The following is a 21670-nucleotide window of genomic DNA, read 5'->3' as shown; positions in this document are numbered from 1 at the left end:
GGAATTAACACAGGCCACAAAGTACACTCTTGCAACTTGTTTTTCCCATGCTGCTTCTCAGCTATTAAACTAACTGAAGTGCCATTTATGCCTCACAGCACTTAGAAAACCTTTTATTCTGTAATAACTTACTGCAAACCCTATTTTATTTTTCGTACTAAGTAAAAATTCCATTAAGTACAATTACCTCTATCCTTCCTCTTTTACATCTTCCTGAAATCGAAGATCTGTACATCTTAATGTACATGTGATGATTTGATCCTCCATTTACTATTTTCCCCAATGCCTCTTTACTTGTAATATGAAGCTCCTATTCAGTAATACACCAAAGTGAGTTAATTAAATGAAGTGCTGACTGTAATTTATTATGTAAATACCTGGAGGCTTCTATTTGCAGTGATGCCAAATACCAGATCTATAGTATTGCTAAAGAAGACTGAAAGGGATCATAAATAATTTTTAGAAAATACTAATCTACTTTAAAACTCTGATGATCTTTCTCTGCGTATATTCTTTACTATGTAGTATGTGAATTTCTTAGAATTTCCTATCGTTTACCTATAAATGTTCAGCTGGCATTTCCCCAGTAGAAAACGTTACTCAAGAAAAGATTTAAAAGAATACAAACAGTGAGTATCAAGCAAAAGAAACTTTGACCATCTGCACCTTAAGGAAAAGGTAAACAAACATAACCAAGAACTGTAAGTACATAAATTCCTCTGTTAGCACTGATCTCCTTGAGCAGAAAATGTGAGATGCATAGGGTCTGCACAAAGATAATTTCTATAGAAAATTTCTATAGGTAAACCTGAGATACATATATATATATATATATACACACGTGTTGGTTGTATATGTACACACACATATATGAACATAATATATGTCAATTTGTGTATATGCATACACAAATGTATATTTGGTGTTTACATACACATATACATGTATATGTATGTCATCCAAGGATATTGTCAGATCAGATATACTATCAATAGCTGCAGACATTTTCAACCTCAAGGGAAAAAAAATACATAAATTTTGATATCCTGTGTTTATGCATTGATAGTGTTTGACAGTTCCCACAAAGAGAACAGGGAAAAATTTTTAAATAGAACTAAACTATAGGACAAACAAAAATAAGGTAAGTATGCCGAAATTTAATTGGAGGATTTCTTTTTAAACAGTGGAAGAACATTCTCATCTAATACATGCTCTGTTATGAGATCTTCCTGTCAGAAAATATTCTGAATTAAAAGGGGAGAACAGTAATGACTTTATGTCACTATATGTACATACTGTGGGATTGTGCAGGTAAAATATTCAGCTATTTATTTTTCATTTGTGACTGCACAAGTCATAACAAATATGTTGATTTGCACTGTAATTTGTGAACACAAAGTACTTAAGAAAGCATCTTACATTTACATATATTCAATGGATATTCACCTATGGCTTTAGAAATCCAATTGATACTCCATTTGATAAACTTGCTGTACTGGGTCTGGCTGGAATGTTAACTTTCCCGGCAGCAGCCCATACAGTGCCATACTCTGTACTTGTAGCTGGAACAGCAGTGTTATCACACCAGTGTTGTGTCTACTGCTGAGCAGCAGTGGCACAGCATTGGGCCTTTCTCTAACCCTCCTAGGGGTGGGCAAAAAGTGAGGAGAGAAACATCACTAGGGCAGCTGACCTAAACCAATCAAAGGGATATTCCATACCATGTGGTGTCACACTCAGCAATAAAAGGTGGAAACAGGAAGAAGAGGGGAGGGGTGGGCTCTCGTTGAGAAGACGTCGGTCCTCCTCTCGAACACCGGCTGCGTGCATTGAGGCCTTGCTTAAAGGACGTGGTCAATCATTGCTCATTTGTGGGAAGTAGAGAGTAATTTCTTTCCTCTGCACTTCCATATAGCCTTCATTTATTTTGTTTGTTTGTTTTCCTCCCTTCTTTTTATTTTTCCTTTTCCCCTCCCTTTTCCCCTTTCCCTTTTTATTTCCCCTTAGTTAAATTGTTTAGTTCATAGTAGTCTTTATTTAATTATTATAATTATTTCCCTTTAATTAAATTATCCTTATCTCAACCCGTGAGTTGTTCTTTGCTTTACTTCTCCCCCTCCTCATCTAAAGGAGGGGGAGTGAGAGAGTGGTTGTGGGGTTTAGCTGCCCAGCATGGTAAAACCACCACACTTGCCTGAAATCATTTCACTATTAAATAAATTAAATGTATACATTTTTGTGAAATAGTAAGTCAGTACACCAACTGGTATGTTCTTATGCTGAATAGTACTCCAATTACAGGAATGCTATCCAGAAGGACCTTAAGAGGCTCGAGAGGTGGACCCATGCAAACCTCAGGAAGTAGCGACACAGGAAAAAAAAAAAAAAAAAAATCATCTGACTACCTCATTTACTGTTTTTGTGGGATAAATGTAAACCATGAAAACCATTAGGACGATATATTTAAATTCGTGTATTTTAAGAAAGAAGAAGACACATATGAAGTGAAAAAAAAAAAGATTAAAGGTAACAAATTAATTGGTGGTAATCAATACAGCACAAAAGATGAAATTGAGGCAGAAGAAAAAAAAAAGCATCTTACCAGAGGAAGAGGAAGCAAATGTTGGAGGGAAGAAAAAAAAAAAAAAAAAGCCTCTCAACATTTACCCAGGAATTTCCACAATATTTCTGATCAAGTAATTAAGTATGAGACCTATGAACAAAGCTGGCCTGTTTAAATTCATAAGTGGGGGTTCTAAAGATACGCTCACCAGATAAATTCCTCTAAGAAAAAAATGGGGGACAACGAACTTTTTAACCTTTAAAGACTACCTCTAGCAACTGTGACTCAAATTAAATAAATAAATAAATAAATAAAGGCAGGCTTACATACTACATGTTTGCTTAATTATTTTGTATTGTTTCATAATGGAGTTGTTTTAACTATCAAATAAACAGATACAAAGAGGAATAGTCTGGTTATACTTTGTAAGAAATACATTAAAATAATAACTAAGTTTACAGACCATTCAATCTATGATACAATCAAATACAAATGATTTTCGCTATGGTAATTCTTCAACAAAATAGTGACAGTAATGGATTTGCATAATTTTTACCTATGCAGATACAGGGCAAACACATCATATTGAAATTATTCCATATTGCCCTCTTTTGATAGGGAAAAATCTTTTTTTTCTTTTTTCTTGACTTTTTTTTTTTGCTTGATTTTTTTTTTTGTTTCCGCTAAGCCACACGTATGTGACTTAATCTTGCCAATTAAAAATTTGTCATGCTTTCATACATTTAGTCTGTTTGGAGTGTGAATTTGTTTGTCTTTGGCTGTGCATTAATAGATAATATATTACAACTGTCTTTCTGAAATAGTGATTTATTATAAATTCAAAGGCAGCAACACAACAAATTTAATCCTGATTCTCCTTCTTCAGCTTTCCCATCCTGACATTTGCACACATGTATATTTTTCTTTCTAAGAACACCATTTTTCCCTCTAAATCACAATTTCTAACTCAGCGTATCACACTTTGATCCATCTAAGGCTTATAAAATTCATGCCCCACAGATAAATCTTGGCAGAGAAGACCTAGCTGACATCCTGAAAGCAAAACTAAGGACTTTTTTTTTTTTTTTTGGTCAAAAGTAAAGACCATACAGAATGGCATTACATGCCTCTGTAGTAAGAAAAACTGTATAATTTATATCCATACTAAATTAATGCAATGTATTGTAATCTTCCATAGAACCATATTAGTGTTTAAAAAGAAATCAAAACTGCTACAAGCTCAAATATCAAAATTAAGACATTTATGTCATTTTTTTCATCAATGCAATTTCAGGAGCAAACAATTAAAAAGGAGTTGCAGTAGATTATATCAATAATCTCAACATATCAGTAAATATCAGAACAATACCATTACATCTGCCAATCAGCTTTAAAATAATCCTTCCCTATGTCTGTCATGATCTGTATGAAAATCTGCCATGTAAGTGTGAAAAGATGTCAACAAAAGAAATTGGACTATACATAAGATGGGGCTGAGTGAATCAAAAAGTGAAATGGCAGTAACTTTTCCAGGAACGCACAAGAAATAAGTGATATCATCAGATACTCCTCCACTGCTGGGAAAGCTTTCCCTAGCTAAATGAAAGTCAGGGGAGCCATCTTGCATAAAGTACAGGAATTTGTATTCCTGTATAATTATATATTCCTGTATGGGATTGCTTCTTTGTGAATAACCAAGGAGGCTTCTGCATTATACACAGGAGAGCTAGCTAACATTTCATCCTCTACAGCAAGTCAAAAGTCAAAGGTCCTTAGTAAACTGAAGACAGGAAGAGGTAGATATAGTAATATAGGGCTGTTACACTGGAAAGGATCTTCTCAGCACTGTGTTCAGCACTTTTAATTTTGCCAAGTCTTAGGGACTTCCTTTAGGCAGACATACACTACCTATCTCTACCCACCCCACATTTCTATGCTTTCAGGAATATTTTTTCATATTTAACTTCAGTTGGTAAGTTAGGAGCCTAAAAAGCTGTACATACATCTTAAATGTAGACATGTAGTGGAGGGAGGCCAAAATGCCCTACCAGAGGGAACATCTCCCTGCCCCATAGTACAAAAATACACTACCACCTGTTTTTGGCTTGCTATAACAGGAATATGTTCCTGTTATATGTTAAGCCCCATGTTTTGTTAATTTAGTACAACTGTTTTGTAGGTAGCTTATCAAAACGGAAAGGTAATTTTTTTTTTTCGCCAAGTATTTTACAGTAACAAGTATTTTCTTAAAACCCCAAATGTGCACAAACTACTGAGCACATTTTAAAAATGGCACAAAACTCAGTTTACATTTTGTGAAAGACAAAAGAATATACAATACTACGCTTTCACTTTTTTCCACTCTGTTAATCTATACTGGGATTTATGAAACAGAATTAGAGCAAAGCACTAGTACAAGCCTGTATATTGTCAAGAACAAACAAACACGTAGCATAAGTAGTTCTTAGATCTACACATTTTTAGTGATTAAGGTCTTTGCTGCTCAAAAACCATAGTACAGAAAAAGTACAGCTTCACAGAGAAAAATCAATACTATGGCAGCACTCTGGTACTCTCTGTAGAGATGAGATATATAATACTCAGCAAGATATCCCTACCCCAGCCAGAGAACAGTATGAGACTGCAAGTGCTGTAGATGTGAGACATGTTCTATTACTTGTGAGACATCCTATTACTTGTGGCAGCGTGGTCTGACCAGACACTGAAAGAAGAGGTGCCCTTGTCTGTAACAGTGCTTTGAAGAAACAGGCTTTCTAAATAACACTCCAATATTAAACAATGCACAATAATGCCATTTAACTGGAGCACACTGGTCTATTGACACAAAGGTTCTGAATTCATTGCAAATTATTACTTCCTATTTACATTGAAGTAAGAATCTGAGGAATTGTATGTTTTGTACAAGTTAAAACAAGGGACATCAGCAATGGATCAGATCTAAGCTACCACAAGCTTTGAACCAATCCATGAACTAGCAAGATAGTCTCATTAAAATAAATAGATAAATTATTATATGCTACTTAGTAAGACTGCTGTTTCAGGGCACTTTGTAAGAATAAGTTATCTCAAAAGAATTTGTCTCAAAACCAAGCTTAACAGTATTTGGATTCCCTATCTGTGAACAAGGGAAGCTTTTCCCAAGTAAGAATGTTCTCCTGAAGTTCCCCTACTATCTGCTTTGAAAGGCAATAAATCAGAAATACCTTCTTATATTAAGGTGTATGCCAAGTTTATTCTAAACACTGAGGGCGTAGCTCTATATAAGTGTATGTGACACTTCCCTTATTCCCTGTAGTTTCAGGGTTTTCAGTTTGGGCAACTAAGAGAAATAAATCTGCTAGGCCCAAACAGATTTAACTTAATATCTATGCTTTGTACTGCTGAGATAGTGTATTATTCAGGAATGCAAACAAAAAAGAGTAACAAACCCACCTGTAATTGGAACACCCTTCTTACAAGGTCATTAAACTAAGAACTATTGTAGCTCATGTCACATCTACTATGCATAACCCCAGTCAGTCAGGAAAATATTGTACTAGACTAGGAGTCATTGCTGAAACAACATAAAACTCTGCCTCATCTATATACAATCGAGCTTAAAAGCAGAGCCCCTGCATCTAGCAGCATTACCACAGAATAGTGAAAGCAGCAGAAGACCCAAGGCATTAAGTGTGTGTATGTGTGTATATATATATATATATATATATACACACACACATGTGCAGCCTGACGAATGAATTTAAACAGTAAGGGATAGAGTCACACTTGCAATATACTGAAAACAACAAGGAAGATACAATGGCAACAGATCAGTAAGATCTCAGAAGAGCACTCCAAAGAAACTGGTTGTAAAAAGATGAGAAACTGCGTAACAGAACAACTAAAACATAGTTACCCAAAATTTGTGTAACTTACAAAGTGTACTTGACAGACAGTCAGAAGGGCACCATAAAGCTTAGTACAAGTACTAAGGCTCTAATAAAGGATTCAATAGGATGCTGATCAGCAGCTACAATAGTGAGACCCAGAGGAAAGAAATAAATGGTATGGGAGGAAAATCAATGCTTCAAAATAAACAGAGCACTAATAGAAATACAACAGAAGACGAACCAAAGTTAATCTAGAATCATGTGTTGAAAAGCAAAAGGCAAATAAATGTTAGAAAAATGTGTAATAATGATCTTGATATGTTTGGTTAAGAACTGCAACTACATGACTGTCCCTGCTGGAAGTTGAAACTGGCTTTAATTTTCCTTAACAGTCTCCTCTCACCAGCATCAGAATGTCAAGTTTGTAAAGTGTTGCATGTTATTTAAAAATATATATATATATATTATTTAAAATATTCCAGCACATTAAATTCCATTCTTTTGTGCAAGTGCACCTCTTCAAATAGACGACATTCTTTACACTGTACTGAATGTCATGGCAAGAGGAAATAGTGCTTTATCTTGTAAAATGCTATGTATAAACTAACCAGAAGAAAGGACACAAATTCACTCCTACAATAAGCCTAAACTAATTTAAAATACACAGTAAGATGTCATGAACTGTCTACATTCTTGGAAAATAAAATGAAGTACATACCCTAAGCATTTTCATAAATATTTTCAAACCTGAAGGGCAAAATAGTAGGCTCCTCAATATAAGCTCAGACCTTCAATACACCGTTCAAATTTCAAGAGGTCAGTCATTCGTAACTCCAACAAAAGTCAGGGATGAAATTCTGCACAACTTTCAGCACATCTTAAAATCAATTTATTCTTTTGGAAGCCTGGAAATTATTTTTGTAATGGATTTTTTTTTTTTTTTAATAAAGTTCACAGGTTTCAAAATACTAGCAAGATTATTACTACTTCTTTCAAAGAAAAATGAGTTCCATTTGAGTAAGATAGTCTGCAAAATAAAAGCACTTTCTTTTATACCTTTTATCCTAAAGGATATGTGTTAACTCTAGATTTAGTTATCTGGGGATAGAAAACTCAATATATTAGATTTGTATTGACGCATACCAATAAAGATGATGTAGAAATTATGTGAAAGCAATGTATGTGAGGATACTGGGTATCTTAAGTATGTTTGATTTTAAGACTGCACATTCAGTGTCGTCATGGTCCTAAAGCAAATATCTATCCTTCTGAGATGCATAAAGTGAAGAAAAAGCTCTTCCTCTATTTCACTGCTATAAAAAAAAACAAGGCTAATAAAATACTCCTAATTCCCTATTACCCATCATGTCTGATAAATAGTTTGAAATTAAAAACCTTAAAGCTTAACATATTTTTCCTACATTGTGATTCTCAATTTGTCTGTTAGCAATGCTCCTTACCAGCTTCCACCAGCTGGATTAAATAGATTTCCCCCCCCCCCCCTTCAGTGAAAGCTTGTATTCATCTCTCTTCATTTTGAACATAAGAATTGATCAGTTTGGGTAGGCAGCTTTTTCAGCACATTCTTGTGACTGATAAACTATCAGCCTGCCCACAGAATACTACTTTAGAGTGCCTTTCCAAGTCAATCAAATAGAGCAATAAATTAATCCACACCAATGCTATTGAGCTCTACCCTACTAAAATCTTAAATCGAGAGACATATTGTACAAAATGAATAGAATGTATGTATTACTGTAGTAGGCTAAAGCTTGGTGCTTTTCACAAAAAAGTCAGAACCTCCGTAGAAAACACATATGCTATACAGTTTAATAAATAGCACCACAGAGTCTGTACCAATTTTTGTATTATTATAGTTCAACTCTCTTGCAATCAGTGAGCAGGTAACTATCTTCATTTGACCATGAATATGAAAAACAATGCTTAATTGATATTTTTGAAAAGTCAAGAAAAATTAGAATGAAACATTAGAGATGTTTTTATTCAAAACTGTTTTGTTAAGGTACTGAGAGCCTGTTCTTTTAATAAAAATTTCACATATTTACAGGGGAAAATTTAATTGCACATTAAAAGTAAAATATATATTGCATTTTACGAAATAAAATAGAGACTACATACTACTGAACATAAACTGGAGTAGATGTATTTGTCAAACACTTTACATATTTAAGTGTTTATCCGTATTTAAAAATGCTATGTGACTTAATAGTTTCTGTAAAATTTAATGACTTAAATAAGTCAAAGGTCATTCATAAATAGCCACCTCTAATTGCCATACTGAATAAAATACAACAGTTCAGTTTGTTACTGAAAAACACCTTTTCTCTTCACAGAGAACTTGCTCTACAGTAAAATGGTCCACAGTGTGATAGTTTTATACTTCTGTCTGTTTTTCATGATACGTGCCTTGGTACTCCGCTATGTAATAAGAACATTGAACTATGGCCACTATTTTATGCAAAATCATTCATAGTTGTGAAGAGATTGAATGATGATTACATATCAAGATGCAACTTGAAAAATCCATTAACTCATTTAGCAATACGTGATTTTGATTTGATTTTGATTTTATGTATCTCATTTAAAAATCATTTATGATTTAGAAACTGTAACTGAGACCTATTACTCTGGGGGGATATTTTCACAGATATCAAAATGATTTATTTTTTTATTATTATTATATTTTTTAACTTCTCTAGATCCCAGGATATTTTCTTAACATTTCTTTTCTGGTCATTTGCATGTTTAAATGAACACACACTCTCGCAGGTTCACACATCTGTTCAAATACGTATGAAATAATTTTAAGACAGATCAAAAATTCCTGAGTTTCAATTGAGACAAAGAAAAAAAAGCATACCTTTTCTGGATCAGTTGTTGTAATGACCCACACACAGTGTGCGTTGTCTTCATATTGAACTGGATAATTTGGTGATGTAATAATCCCACTTGGTCCACGTAAATTAGAACCACATGTTCTAGCTAAAATGACAGACAGTGAACAAGATTATTTTAATTAAAACAACCAGTCAAAAGCAAAGTTTATAAAACTGCCATAGCACTAATAACAACTTCTTAGGAAAGAATTAAAATGCTGAAATACTCTAAAACAATCTGCCTTGGAAGATATTTGACCAGCACAATGTTTACATTTTTTTTATTTTTGATTTAGGCAAATTAATCTAAATTACCATATGAATATTGAAAATTACTTTCCAAAAGCATTAAGGATAGAATTTCTAAGATATTTAAGCCTCCCAAAATATTGTAGTATCACAAGGTATTTTAAAATACTTCGATACGATTTCCAGAGAAATCAGATGGAGTTATGTAACAGAATATTTTTAACATTCTACTGTCTTGAGTTTGGTACCACAGCACTGTGGCAACACACTAAGAAAAAGCAAGCCTAAACCACACCATTTCTAAGTACTTGGATACCATATATCTTCAAATACCTGAACTTCAGAACTTATTTGCATAATTTTTGATGTAATTTAGACTCTTCAGTTACACAAGTTCCAGCACTTGCAGTAGAAGTGACCACGTTCCTTAATAAATGGTCATTCTTTTTTTCCTGAATGTTGGATTAATGTATCTAATATAATTCCAGTATTTTGGAAATTTTTACTTTTCATCTTTTCTGAAGAATTTCCTGAATTTTCTGAAGCATTTCCTTACCTCTCAGACTTGCTGGGAGGAATAAAGTACCAATTGTGAGCCTCTTCTTAGACATTAATGGAAGCATGAGTGGTACAAATAGGAAATAACAAAACCACAGGAAAATTGTTTTCAGACTTTCTGTCCTTCCACCACAGTCTGTTACCAGCCATTGGTCCTTTGTGACTGGACATTGAGAACTAACTGCATAGTCATTCCATTGAGTCAGATATGATTCAGTTTTCTGTGAAAACATTTGGCTTTATGGCAGGGACTGTCCTAATATAGTTCTATGAATTTCACTTCATGTTTAGATACATCGCAAGGAAATCTTCCATAACGATTTCAGTACAAGCCAAAACCAAAAAAAACTAAGACACGTAGATAATTCTACCAAAGTTATCACTGAGGCTTATTGAATAGTTTGCTGTGCTTAGTACGGGGAAAAAAAGAACTGGTCACATTTAAGTATCCCACTACATGTTACCTCTTAGTTACCTCTAGCATTCCCACTATCATACAATTATTAATTTAATTAATCCAGCACAAAGTACAGTAGGAACTAATCAGAGGTGCAGTTTGGTGACAACCAGCCTTCAAACACAGTTTATACCATCTCTTCTCCTGGCTTGGAAACATCTCCCTTTCTCTCAGAATTTTCTTTCAGTCAAATTCTTACTCTTTTATCTGTCTCTTATTTGAGAGAGAGAGAGAGAAAAAAAAAAAAAAAAAAGGTTTAAATAGACTTGTATATCATAGAACCATAAAGATTGGAAAAGACCTTCAAGATCATCACCATGTTGCTATGAACAAGGTACAACCTTTCCTTAAGCACCCACAGGGACTGTGACTCCCCCAGCCTCACTGGGCAACCCATCCCAGTGCCTGAGAAATGTCTCCCAGTTTCCAACCTGAACCTCCCCTGGCACAACTTGAGGCCCTTCCCTCTAGTCCTATCACTAGTTACACCTGTAAGAAGAGGCCAACCCCCAGCTCCCCACACCTTCCTTTCAGGCAGTTGTAGAGAGCAATGAGGTCTCTCCTGAGCATCCTCTTCTCCAGACTAAACAACCCCAGTGCCCTCAGCTGCTCCTCACAGGACTTGTGTTCCAGGCCCTTCACCAGCTTCATAGCCATCCTCTAGACACATTCCAGGGCCTCAATGTCCTTATACTAAGGGGCCCACTTACAATAATTCATCACTGGCAGGTTTCTATGTAGAATTCAATAAAATGTGACCATTTACATTAGCACCATTTGGCTCCTGAGGTCGCTAACAGGCCTAAATTGCCCTGACCAGCTTCACCTGGGGCCTCCCACCACACCTTGTTGTGTGCCCTGGGGATCCATTTCAGGGTGGAATTGGACTACTGGTCTCTGCCTGAGCAATGCCTCAGGAGTATTTATCTGCCTGCAGCTCTGATGCAGCAGTATCTGTACTCGCTGACAGACTTTGTTGATCCTGACCCCAACCCATGGGCCCTTGTCCCTGACTAGACTTGTCCCAGCCCTAGGGAGGTGGCTGGGACTGTAGTGGTGTCCTTGGCTGTCCTAGTCCTGTGGCTGGGCTGGTGGGGTGGGCTCTGACTGCTGGGCCCTGCTGAGCCCTGGCCACCTCAGAGTGCTGCCATCCTGGCTGCCTACTGGCCAGTACTCTCCTTAACATAGCTACTGTTCAGAGTAAATAATGAAGGTGCTTGCTAACAATAACAGTTCCTGTGATTTTTGTCATTGTTGGCTTTGTAAGTCACCAGGATAAACGCAAAGTTCATCTTCTTCATTAAGTCTTTGAGGCTTCAAGTCATTAAGCCCACAGTAGTTGCATTTAGTTTATCAGATTTTCTGTGCTAAGTTGATGATTGGTTGCATAATGTGACAAATAATTTTGAATCATGTATTTTATTATTAAATGTTTGGTGTGAGCACCAGGAGTACAGGCATCTTGACGTTCAGCAAGGGGATTGGGAATAATATGGGCTGCAAATAAAATTTGTATCTCTCAGTTCTCACCATCCCCAAACATGCACCACAGGCAGTATTGCAATACTGAATCAGAATTATAAACCATTCAGCATAAGCAATATTACTGTGCTTAGAAAACATAGAAATGACTTCCAGCAGCCATCTAACAACCCTCAGACAGTTGTGAAATTTTAGCTCCAGTTTTGGAAGTATGTTTGAGGAAAGCAACTTGTTTTCTGGACTGAGGTTTTAATGGAGGTATAGGACTAATTTATCCTATTTTGTTAGCAGTTTACTAGAGGCAGTAAAGCATAATAGAGATATTTGCAGATAATAAATTGGAAGGAACAGCAAACACTAGTAACAACACACAGATAATTCAGAAGCAAATAGACCCTTTTTGCTGAGCATTACTTTTGCCATGCATAAATTACTTCATCTCATTTCTACAGTGTATTAGCAAGCAAGAATAAATTCAGGAGAGAGAAAAAGCAAAACATAAGAATGAACAGTGGAGTTCTGTGGATGCATTATTCTACATTAGTGTGAAACCAATTGCTACGAGAATTTATTTAGATTTTTCCTTTTTAAATACAGCATGATATTTTAGATGTCCGGTCTTTACATGGATGTGCCTGTGTAACATTACCCATGTTACATAGCTTGCAATAATTTATTTTTATATAATATAATGTAATGTATAAATATAATATAATGTAATATTTTACATTGTTATATATATAATTATATATTAAATTATATACTATAATTATATATTACATTAAATTATATTATATTAAATATTTTTATATATTATGTATTGTATATATATTATACATATATAATACATATAATTTTATAAAAGCTCTTATTGAGCTTACATAGACTTTTGTACTGAGTCTGGCTGGAATGGAGTTACCTTTCTTCATAGCAGTCCACGTGGTGCTGTTTTAGATTTGAGACTAAAACAATATTGATAACACACCAGTGTTTTAGATATTGCTGAACAGTCCAGAACATCAAGGCATTTGCTGTACCTCACTCTGCTTCCCTATCACATAGGCTGGGAATGGGAAAGAGCAATGCTATGGAAATGGCAATACAGCTGGGACAGGTGACCTCAGCTGACTAAATGTATATTCCATAGCATATGATATCATGCTCTACAACAAAAACTCAGGGAAAGAAGGAGAAAGCAGGCACTTTTGTGGTTATAACATTTGTCTTCCCAAGAAACTGTCACTTGTGCTGAGGCCCTGTTTTCCAGGAAAGTAGCTAAACATCTGCCTGTCAGTGGGAAATACTGAATAAATTCCTTATTGCACATGCAATTTCCTTGCATGTGCAGCTTTGCTTCACCTGTTAAGCAGTCTTAATCTCCACCCACAAGTTTCCATCTTTTGCTGTTCAAGTTCTCTTCCCCAGAGCCAAGCCTGGGAACAACATTGAGTGGGTCTCTGGGAGAGCAGATTTAAGGAAGCAGAAAAGAAAAAACACAACTGCTGTGACACAGCAGCTGGGAGAGCAAGGAGAGAGAAGCAGTCCTGCAGCCCCCAAGGTTAGTGCAGCAGGAGAGCAGGAGGTGCTCCAGGCACACAGCAGAAGTTCCCCTGCACCCTGTAGAGAAGCCCCTGGCTGTCCCCGTGCAGCCCATGGGTCCCACAGCGAAGCAGATCTCCATGCTGCAGTCTGAGCCCATGGAAGAGCCCACAGAAAAACAAGAGGTCTCCCCACACATAAATATGGGGGGCATTTACTATTTAGTCCAACTGAATTAGTTCTACTTAAATTAGTCAAACTGAACTAGTTCTACTTAAAATGTTTTACAAGTTAAATTTATTATAGAAGAAGTAAAATGTTAAACTGTTAAAAGGGAATTAGCTTTTTAATATTGTTTCTGCATCTTTGCTCATCGACTTGGTTAACAGGTTTCAAGCTACAGAAAGATCTTTGAAAATATACTGTTATGTATATATATAAAGTGTGTATATATATATAATAATTTCTGATTTCTTTAAAGCATCATGCTATTGCATTTCTGTACAGAAATTATAAATTACCTTTCTACACTTAAAGAAAAGTGCCCAAGAACATCACCTACCTCGGCAAATTGGCCTGTGGTCACTCCAGGCAGCCAGAGTATCTGTCACTCTCTGGCAAGTGATGCTCTTAGAACCTTGCAGCACATAATTATCTTCACAGGAAAACTGTACACTTGCACCGACCCTGGTAGAGAAAGAGGAGGAAGAATGGAAGAATTAAAATATATCCTAATATCATCCCCCCCCAAAAAAAAAAAAAAAAAAAAAAAGAAAAAGTTCCACCAAATGATCGTATTTCCAGGTCCAAATGAACAAATTAGGATGGGAAATTCTAGTTCATCATTACTATATATATTAATAGAAGCAAACAAACAAACAAAACATCTTAAACTATAGGGAATGGCTCCACTGTATTCACTTTGTCTACCATTTAAAGAAATAAGGTCAGAAATATAAAGTAATTGTAATACTAATTTTCATCCTTTAAGCAATGACTTCAAAGAATACATCAAGATATACATTTGTCAATAAAATGTATAATCACTGTTCTTTCAAGCAAGAAAATTTACTCCATGAATAATTTCAACCTCTCAATTTTCTCTGAAATTCTAGTCAGTTAGGTATAGGATTTTGTTTTACATGTATTACAAAGAAATATAATTTCAGTAAACTGTAGTAGTTCATGAAAAATTCTCAACTTTGTTGAAATTTCCTGCTAAAAAGCTATGTAAAATGCTAACATTAGGATTTCTAGCAGGAACTACTTAGGATTGAAGTACTGCTGATACATTTGCAACTCTGAAATTTTCTAACTTTTTTTTCTGAAGAATTTCATTCCAAATAATGATGACCAACATTTATGTAGAATTCATAAACTATACAGTGTCACTGTATCTCAGAGTTTTCCAAAACAGTATTTAAATTTCTGCTTCAATTTATTTCTTAGCATTCCAATTATTTGTGACATTCTTTGTTCCCCACCACAACAACCCTATTTACTGTTAGCTTTCTTGCACTTTTAAGTCCGTATCTGATAATCTCTTGTTGTGTACTAAGTGGTGTTAATAAAATGGATTTATCAGTCTGGCCCTTCTAGTCACTGAGTAATAAACACCAAGGATGGATGGCAATCAGAAGGTCAGTGGTTAAAACTGTATTGTGGAAAAAAGTAAATATAATCTCATTTACTAGCAGCCTGCTTGTTTCTACCTTCAAGAACAATTATTCTGTTAGCTTTCCAGAGGACCCCCCAAAGTCAAACCATATTGCTTCCTATGACGTACTTCAACACTTCTTTCACAAAACTTTTAATAGATCATTTTTTTTTATTAATATTTTAAAATTTGAATGAGATGCTACAAATCTAGGAAAGCACTGGCCTCTTCCTTCCATATGTCATGGGAAATGCATGAAATCCTTGAAGATGAACAATTTTCTAAAATTTTACTTCATATTTGCCATAATCTACTGCCCTTTAGAACAGTAAAACCTTTGGAAGAAGTGACTAAGCATGATTCCAAATACACTCCTCAAATGAATAAATACAAGGATAAACATGTATTATTAATAAACATATGGATACCTAAAATTTTACTAGTTTAAACCACACACTTTGATGATTTAATTTGTTTTGCTATTTATTTATATACTATATTGTATTTTTTTTTCCAAATGTCTGGAAATAGCTTGTTTCTAAGGACTAATAACTTGAGCTTCATATATTTTACACATTTCAAACATCTTTTGAAATGTTTGAGCAAAAGCTAAGTGACACACACACACACACAAACCCACAACATGTTGACTGTAACATATTAAAAATAACCAAAAAATCTAGCAAAATCATCAAGTTGAAGAGCAAGGTAGAAACATGAAGTACTTGAAAGCTCCTCAGTGCTAGAGTTCAGGGTGGAGAGAAACTTGAATGCCAGCTAAAGGCATTAACATGTACAATCTTTTGAAACTTATTTCAAAAATTCAAATTAAATTTTGATAGGCTACAGAGGAGCAGTCATGGGTTTTACTAGAATGACTGAGATAGTTCTAGACGTGGTCTATGTATGGCTACATACATAGTTCATTAAACTTACTTTAATACCAGGTAAGATCCATCCTTTTTGAAGCACCTATTGTGAAAAATCAGGTCTATGCCATCAGTCTAACAACTGATACTTTCCATGAGAGTATTTTTGAACGTAATTTTAATTCTGCAAAGGCTTGCAAAAATAATCAAAATGCTACTGAAAACATATCCTGAAGAAAATTTCTAAGTATTGAGGAATGGAGGTACAGGCTGCCAGATTGTAATATATATAAAGAAGGAAAGAGATACAAAAATTGCATCCATGTCTGAAATGCAATTAAGACAATATCATGAAGGGATGAGATTAAGGTGTTTTTTTGTTTGTTGTTGGTGTTTCTAGTTTGTATACTAATTTGATGGTATGGGGACTGAATAATAAAATGAATATATATATATATACATATTATATAATATATACATTACAGATATCTGGATCAAGACATATAACTAGAAATTTAAGAGAACAGTTGATACTGAAGAAGCTTAGGTGAGCTGAGTCACTAAAGTATTTTCTGTTTCCAGACAATCAGATCTATCTAAATAAGTATCTCGGGATGTGATGCATCCGGACCACACAGTCTACACTTATCCTCTAAGCAATGTCAGAATTGCTGAGTCTCCTGTTGATTCTGCTTGACATTTTTCCATACAAAAATGAGGAGTCCTTTTAAAGCAGTATATCAAATAATTTGATCTGCAGTTTCAAAGGGAATGATTAATTCACTTAATCTCCAGTTGTTAAAAATTAAGGTTTTAAATTTCTTTTGTTCTCGTCTTTACCTCCCTATTTGCTGAGCAAAACTTTGACACTGGAAGTGTTTTGCTTTGTTTTGCTTAATTCTCTATGTGTATTTCAACAGGAAGAAATTAGTTTCTCCATTTTTTCCTTCTATTTTGAATGGAACTACATAAAAGCAAAAATTTGAATTATTAAAAAAGTTAGGATTTTACTGAAAGAAGCCATTTTAATATGAAAAAAGATCTGTAATAAATTATAGGAACAGGATGCTTATTTATTTTTTAATGAGTTTTGAAAATTTAAAAGTTATTTTTGTTACACATGCCAGTGGAATTGTACAAGGTGATTGTATTTTCACAATGCCATGTGCCTTACATATTTACATTATGTGCATGCAATGTTTAAGGGGAGCAGAAATGTAATTATTTATATCCATTTCAGATTTCATTTAAAAGTTCTGTGGTTTTCAGATCTCCCACAAAAATAAAACATAATATTGACCCCAAAATTGCATTTATTATGTCCTCATTTGTCTAGCAATGTCTGAGTTGCCATTTCTCCCTCAAAATGATTCCAAATATCCACTGGGTTCTTTGAAATCACGGAAATTTGTTTCTCCTGCTTCCTGAACGAACACAGTAAAAGCGTGGCAGAAGGACAGAATGAAAAGGTTAATATTTCAATACCTTTTTCTGCGTCATGATATTAGAATGAATGCCATTATTGTGCTGAAAACAATGAAACCCTTTTCAAAGAACTTGTCATCACTGATACAGTTGGCTATCAGGCTGACTTGAAAATAAACCCTCTGCCCTTCCATCAATCCCAATCACAACACGTCTTTCAGCAGACTGGAAAAGATTTTGAATAATGTGCATTTTCATATGTCTCAGTTCAGATTAATATCTACATTTGGCACTGTTCTGACAAGAACAATAGCTCCTTCTGGTGTCTATATTCAACTCTTAATAGAAAAGAAAAGAAAAACTGTTGCCTCCACAGTGTTTTATTTTCATTGCACTGGAGACATGCAAGCAATAGTATTATTCCCTTAAATATAGAAGAGCTTAATTTTTCATTTCAGAGAAAGAAAAACTAAATTCCAGCCAAATTCTCTTATTTAAATATCAAACTAGACATAGATAGCTACACTTTAAAACAGCTAAGATAACTTTTAAATATATATAAAAAATGAGTTGATAATACATGAAAAACATTTGCCGGTACGTAATTAGCTTTCAGATAACAAATAGGGTTTAGAAACAAAATACTTTTTTTTTTTTTTTTTTTTCTCTCAGAATTGAAGACCCACAATATGCAGAGAAATAATAAGTGATCAACATATCATATTGATATGTTTTATTTATCATCTCTTACATGATGTTTCTTTTGCTAGTTTTGAACACTTTATACGTTCACTTTTCCCTGTAAACAGGAAGATACATTAGGTGAAAGGAAAGTATTATTAGAGGATGAATGGGGTGGAGGAAGGAGGTGAATAGCCTTGCTCTGTCAGTTGAGTAAGCATTGCCCATAAGAGTAATCTTTTAAGATTACTTACATTCAGTCATAAGAGGTTGTCAGCATAATACAGTTATGTATGTTTGTTGGGGTTCTTTGACATTAGATGGTCTCAGATATCTTAAAATATACTTTGAACTTTAAGGTTCTTTGGGGCTTTCCCTCTTGAGAATTTCATGCTCATTTCATGTTGAGCTCTCCCAGTTTTCGGATGTTTACACCTGTTTCATCAAAATAGTTTTAGATCCCTTTCTCTTCCAAACCCAGGCTACAGCTAGAGGAGAAGAGAAACTTATTCTTTTTCCTATCTTACAGCTTAACAATGCATGTGCAGTCATTGCTTAATGATTGTTCATACGCTGCTGATTTGGACCATAACTAGATGGATGAGAGTCTGCTCAGCCCATTCTGTATAAAAAACATAACATAAACACTTAAAATCTGCACAAGATTCATAGATTCATAGAATAAATCACGTTGAAAGAATCACAGAATTATAGAATCTTGGAAACATAGAATGGCTTAGGATGGTGGTGACCTTAAAGACCACCTAGTTCCAACCTCCTGAAATAGGCAGGGATGCCACCCACTAGACCAGGTTGCCAGGGCCTCATTCCTGGCCTTGAACACCTCCAGGGATGGGGCATCCACAGCTTCTCCAGGCAACCTGTGCCAGTGCCTCACCAAATTCTGAGGGAAGAATTTCCTCCTAACCTCTAATCTATATCTCCCCTCTACATAATAGTTCATGTTAAAACTATTCCCCCTTGTCTTGTCATTGTCTTCCTGAGCAAAACAAAAAAAAAGAAGTCACTCTCCATCTTTTTTTAAAGCCTCCTTTAGGTACTGAAAAGCTGCAATAATGTCACCGCTGAGCTTTCTTTTCTCCAGGCTGAACAGTCCCAGCTTTCTCAGCCTTTCCTCATACGAGAGGTGCTGCAGCCCTCTGAACAACTTCCTTGCTCTCCTCTGGACCCGTTCTAACAAATCAACATTATTCTTGTGTGGCAGACGCCTGACCTGGATGCAGGACTCCAAGTGGGAACTCACAAGGGCAGAGCAGAGGGGGTCAATCACCTCCCTCAACCTGCTGGCCTCTGTTGATGCAGCCCAGGATGCTGTTGGCCTTCTGGGCTGTAAGTGTGCACTGCTGGCTTATGTCAATATTTTTATCCACCAGAACCCCCAAGTCCTTTTCTGCAGGGCTGCTCTCCATAAGTTCTCCCAGTCTGTCCTTGTCTTTGGGATCGCCCCAACCCAGGTGCAGCGCCTTGCACTTGAACTTGTTGAACCTCATTAGGTACACATAGGCCCACTTCTCAAGCCTGTCCAGATCCCTCTGGATGGCATCCCTTCCTTCTGTTGCATCAACTGCACCACTCAGCTTGGTGTCTTCTGCAATCTTGCTTAGGGTACAATCAATCCCATTCTCTATATTGTTGATAAACATATTAAACAGCACTGATCCCAAGATAGACTCCTGAGGCACACTGCTCGTCACCAGCCTCCACCTGGACATCACTGACCACACTGGCTAGAACCCTCAAGTCAATTCTTTATCCACTCAATGGTCTACCCTTCAAATCAATTTCTCTCCGATTTGGAGATCAAGATGTCATGTGGGACCGTGTCAAAGTCTGTACAGAAGTCCAGGTAGTTGGCATTGGTTGGTTTTCCCTTGTTGACTGAAGGCCACCAAATTGGTCAGGCATGATTTGTTCTTGGTGAAGCTGTGCTGGCTGTCTCATATCACCTCATTGTCTTGCATGTGCTTTGACATTGCTTCCAGGACAATCTGTTCGATGGTCTTCCCTCACAGAGGTGAGGCTCACCAGTCTGGAGTTCCCCAGGTCCTTCTTTTTAAAAATGAGAGTGATGTTTCCCTTTTTTCAGTCACCAGGGACTTCACCTGACTGGTCTGACTTTTCAAGTATGATGGAGAAAGGCTTGGCAACTACATCAGCCGGTTCCCTCAGGACTCTGAGATGCATGTTGTGAAAGAGGCCTCTGGAGGACATTTAATCTAGAGACACCTACTCCAAGCAAGTTTAATTAGGACAGTGAGCTCAGAACCTTGTTCAGCTAAGCACTGGATGCCTCCCCGGATTTCATAAACTCTCTTGAAAACTTTCTCTAGTGTTTGACCATCTTCACACATTATATATATGTATATATATATAAATTAAATAATCCTGTATCTAATAGGAATTTCCCATGCCCCAGCTTGTGTCCATTGCCTCTACTGTTGTTGCTGTGCACCTCTGAGAAGAATCCAGCTTTCTCTTCTCTGCACCCTCCTCTTTAGTAGATGTAGGTTGCAACAGTATCTTTGAGATTCTGTTGAGGCTGAGCAAACCCAGCTCTCTTAGCCACTTGTTGTATGTCACATACTCGCCTTCCTGACCTGCTGAACTCACTCGTATCTATAGTTAATGGACTGAGAATTCACTTCCAGTGTGAGTTCATTCTATTTTGCATTAAACATTTAAGTTAAGAGGTTACATCTTTCTAGAGATGCTTGTTTCTCTCCACTAGTAGCAGAGTGATTCTAGATGCTGCCTATTGCTATTTGTTCAGCTAAGTATTTGATTTGGAGGAATTCAGAAAAAGAGGTATGCTCTGTACCCTTTATGTAATGAGGAGAGTGCTAAAACAGAGGAGGAAAACTGATGCATATTTTTACAGATATTAAAGTAAAATACTCTTCAAAATAACAGCAAATGTATGCAGGTTTCACTAAGATGAATACACACAGACATCCCACAACATCTTGAGAAATAACTAGATTTTAGTATCCCATTTTTACCCAGTCTTCTTCCAACTGAAGTTTCTCTCCTCAACACATCAAGCATTAATTAAGGCTTAGATAAAACTTGCATTTGTTTTAATAAAACAACAGACCTTCAGAGAGGAGTGGCATATTATATTTTTGTAGCTTACAGTTTCCCTTGCAGCAGCTGTACATGCCAAGTTGAATCACAATATATAGAACAGATAACAGTAAACATCTGCTGGACGTTTCTATAATATTTTATCCTATGTATTGAAAAGCTTATTTCAGTTTATTATTTTTAAAATACATTTAAGTATTGTCCAGTCGGTAAGGAAATCATGACTTTGCATACAACTGATTCTCTTAACATTGGAGTTGTTTATGAGTTCTCAAACTCCTTTGAGGGTAAATTGAGA

At 35.7% G+C, this 21670-nt stretch overlaps 1 protein-coding gene across 1 annotated transcript in view; it reads right to left on the bottom strand.

Moving 5' to 3' along the window:
* CSMD1 (CUB and Sushi multiple domains 1) overlaps window positions 1-21670 on the bottom strand; it is a gene marked incomplete at both ends in the record, with an annotated part of 1174241 nt that overhangs the window by 359060 nt on the left and 793511 nt on the right. The window contains 2 exons of the mRNA XM_084285255.1: window positions 9335-9456; window positions 14198-14322. Of these exons, the coding sequence (XP_084141381.1) occupies window positions 9335-9456; window positions 14198-14322 (247 nt within the window). The remainder of the gene's footprint in view (window positions 1-9334; window positions 9457-14197; window positions 14323-21670) is intronic.

Source organism: Netta rufina, assembly GCF_964035555.1.
Source record: "Netta rufina genome assembly, chromosome: 3".
Classification (NCBI taxonomy): domain Eukaryota; kingdom Metazoa; phylum Chordata; class Aves; order Anseriformes; family Anatidae; genus Netta; species Netta rufina.
This window is presented reverse-complemented; position numbering and strand designations above follow the sequence as displayed.